This window comes from Sinocyclocheilus grahami, unplaced genomic scaffold, assembly GCF_001515645.1.
Source record: "Sinocyclocheilus grahami isolate Dianchi unplaced genomic scaffold, SAMN03320097.WGS_v1.1 scaffold237.1, whole genome shotgun sequence".
NCBI lineage: Eukaryota > Metazoa > Chordata > Actinopteri > Cypriniformes > Cyprinidae > Sinocyclocheilus > Sinocyclocheilus grahami.
The window spans coordinates 716581-717893 of record NW_015505416.1 but is presented as its reverse complement, the minus strand read 5'-3'; the positions used below and the strand labels follow the sequence as shown (position 1 = coordinate 717893).

At 37.8% G+C, this 1313-nt stretch overlaps 1 protein-coding gene across 2 annotated transcripts in view; it reads right to left on the bottom strand.

Annotated features, from left to right (window-relative positions):
- Positions 1 to 1313, bottom strand: part of LOC107597813 (transmembrane emp24 domain-containing protein 5-like) — a 4899-nt gene that overhangs the window by 2482 nt on the left and 1104 nt on the right. Inside the window, exons 2-3 of one of the 2 annotated variants that reach the window (XM_016289002.1) lie at positions 693 to 790; positions 409 to 589 (exon numbers count right to left, since the gene is read on the bottom strand). In XM_016289002.1, the coding sequence (XP_016144488.1) occupies positions 409 to 589; positions 693 to 790 (279 nt within the window). The remainder of the gene's footprint in view (positions 1 to 408; positions 590 to 692; positions 791 to 1313) is intronic. The other variant, XM_016289003.1, reaches the window with a different exon arrangement.

Sequence of the window (1313 nt, the reverse complement as noted above, 5' to 3'; positions counted from 1 at the left end):
AAAGACTTAAACTACTTCAGTCTGTGTGCATTGGATTTATTTAATACACGAGTTTCACAGTTTGAGTTGAATTACTGAAATAAATGAACTTTTCCACAACATTCTAATTTATTGAGATGCACCTGTAGATAGGTAGATATATAGAGGTTTTATTAAATTCTCTTCCATACGTGGAAAGATTCCTTGATGTTTCTGGTATTTGAACACTGACAGTTTTGCAAATATTAAAAACAGCATTTAATTAAATAATTTTTTTTAACATTATAAATGTCTTTACTGTCACTTTTGATCAATTTATTGAATAAAAGTAATAATAATGTCATTCATTCATTAAAAAAAACAACTTTTGAATGGTACTGTACATTAGGCACTGACTGAGACACTCTCGTCTAAAAGTGTTTTTCTTACCATGATATCCTCCAGCTTCATGTCCAGAAGGTCTGTTCCCTGCACGTATGCTTTCCAGTCCTCCGATTCCTCGCCGTCCCCCATATTGTCCAAAATCAACTCAAAGAAGATGACTTTCTCAGAAACCGCACTGAATGTATTATCAAAACAGAACATGTAGTCTCCCTTTTCTGTTTCCACTCTGACAAAGTCACATAGAAAAAAACAACGAAAGGTCAAAAACGGTTACTCGGGAAGTAATTAGCTCAGTGTGTACGAATAAACTGATTGTGGGTAAAACTTACGCATGAACTCCATCAGATTTTCTGTAGTCAGAGGCTATAACGTGACCGCTGGGCGACTGTAAGTAGAAGTCCACATCTAGACTCGCTCCATCCAGAACCTGCACAAAGACACACAGATTTCCATTAATGATGAGTCAACAGAAGGATCTGCTGATTCTGCCCTCACAGCTTGAAGCTTTGAGCTTACTATGGGCACGTTACAGAATCAATATGAAGTCCACATCTAGACTCGCTCCATCCAGAACCTGCACAAAGACACACAGATTTCAGATTAATGATGAGTCAACAGAAGGATCTGCTGATTCTGCCCTCACAGCTTGAAGCTTTGAGCTTACTATGGGCATGTTACAGAATCAATACGCAAGTCTACAGAATCACAGTCCATTTAGTGCTTTTCGTTCTCCAAAAGTGACCTTTAGCTCCATTGTGTCACTTCTCCAACTTCTGTGTCACAAAACTCTATTGCATTAGATCATGTTTGAAAGAGAATCATTGCTGTTTGTTTTGCAACCAGCCAATTGGCAAAAAATGGCTAATTATGAAGAAAAAAATGATTTGACATATTTCTCTCTCTCTCTCTCTCTCTCTCTCTCTCTCTCTCACACACACACACACACTCGC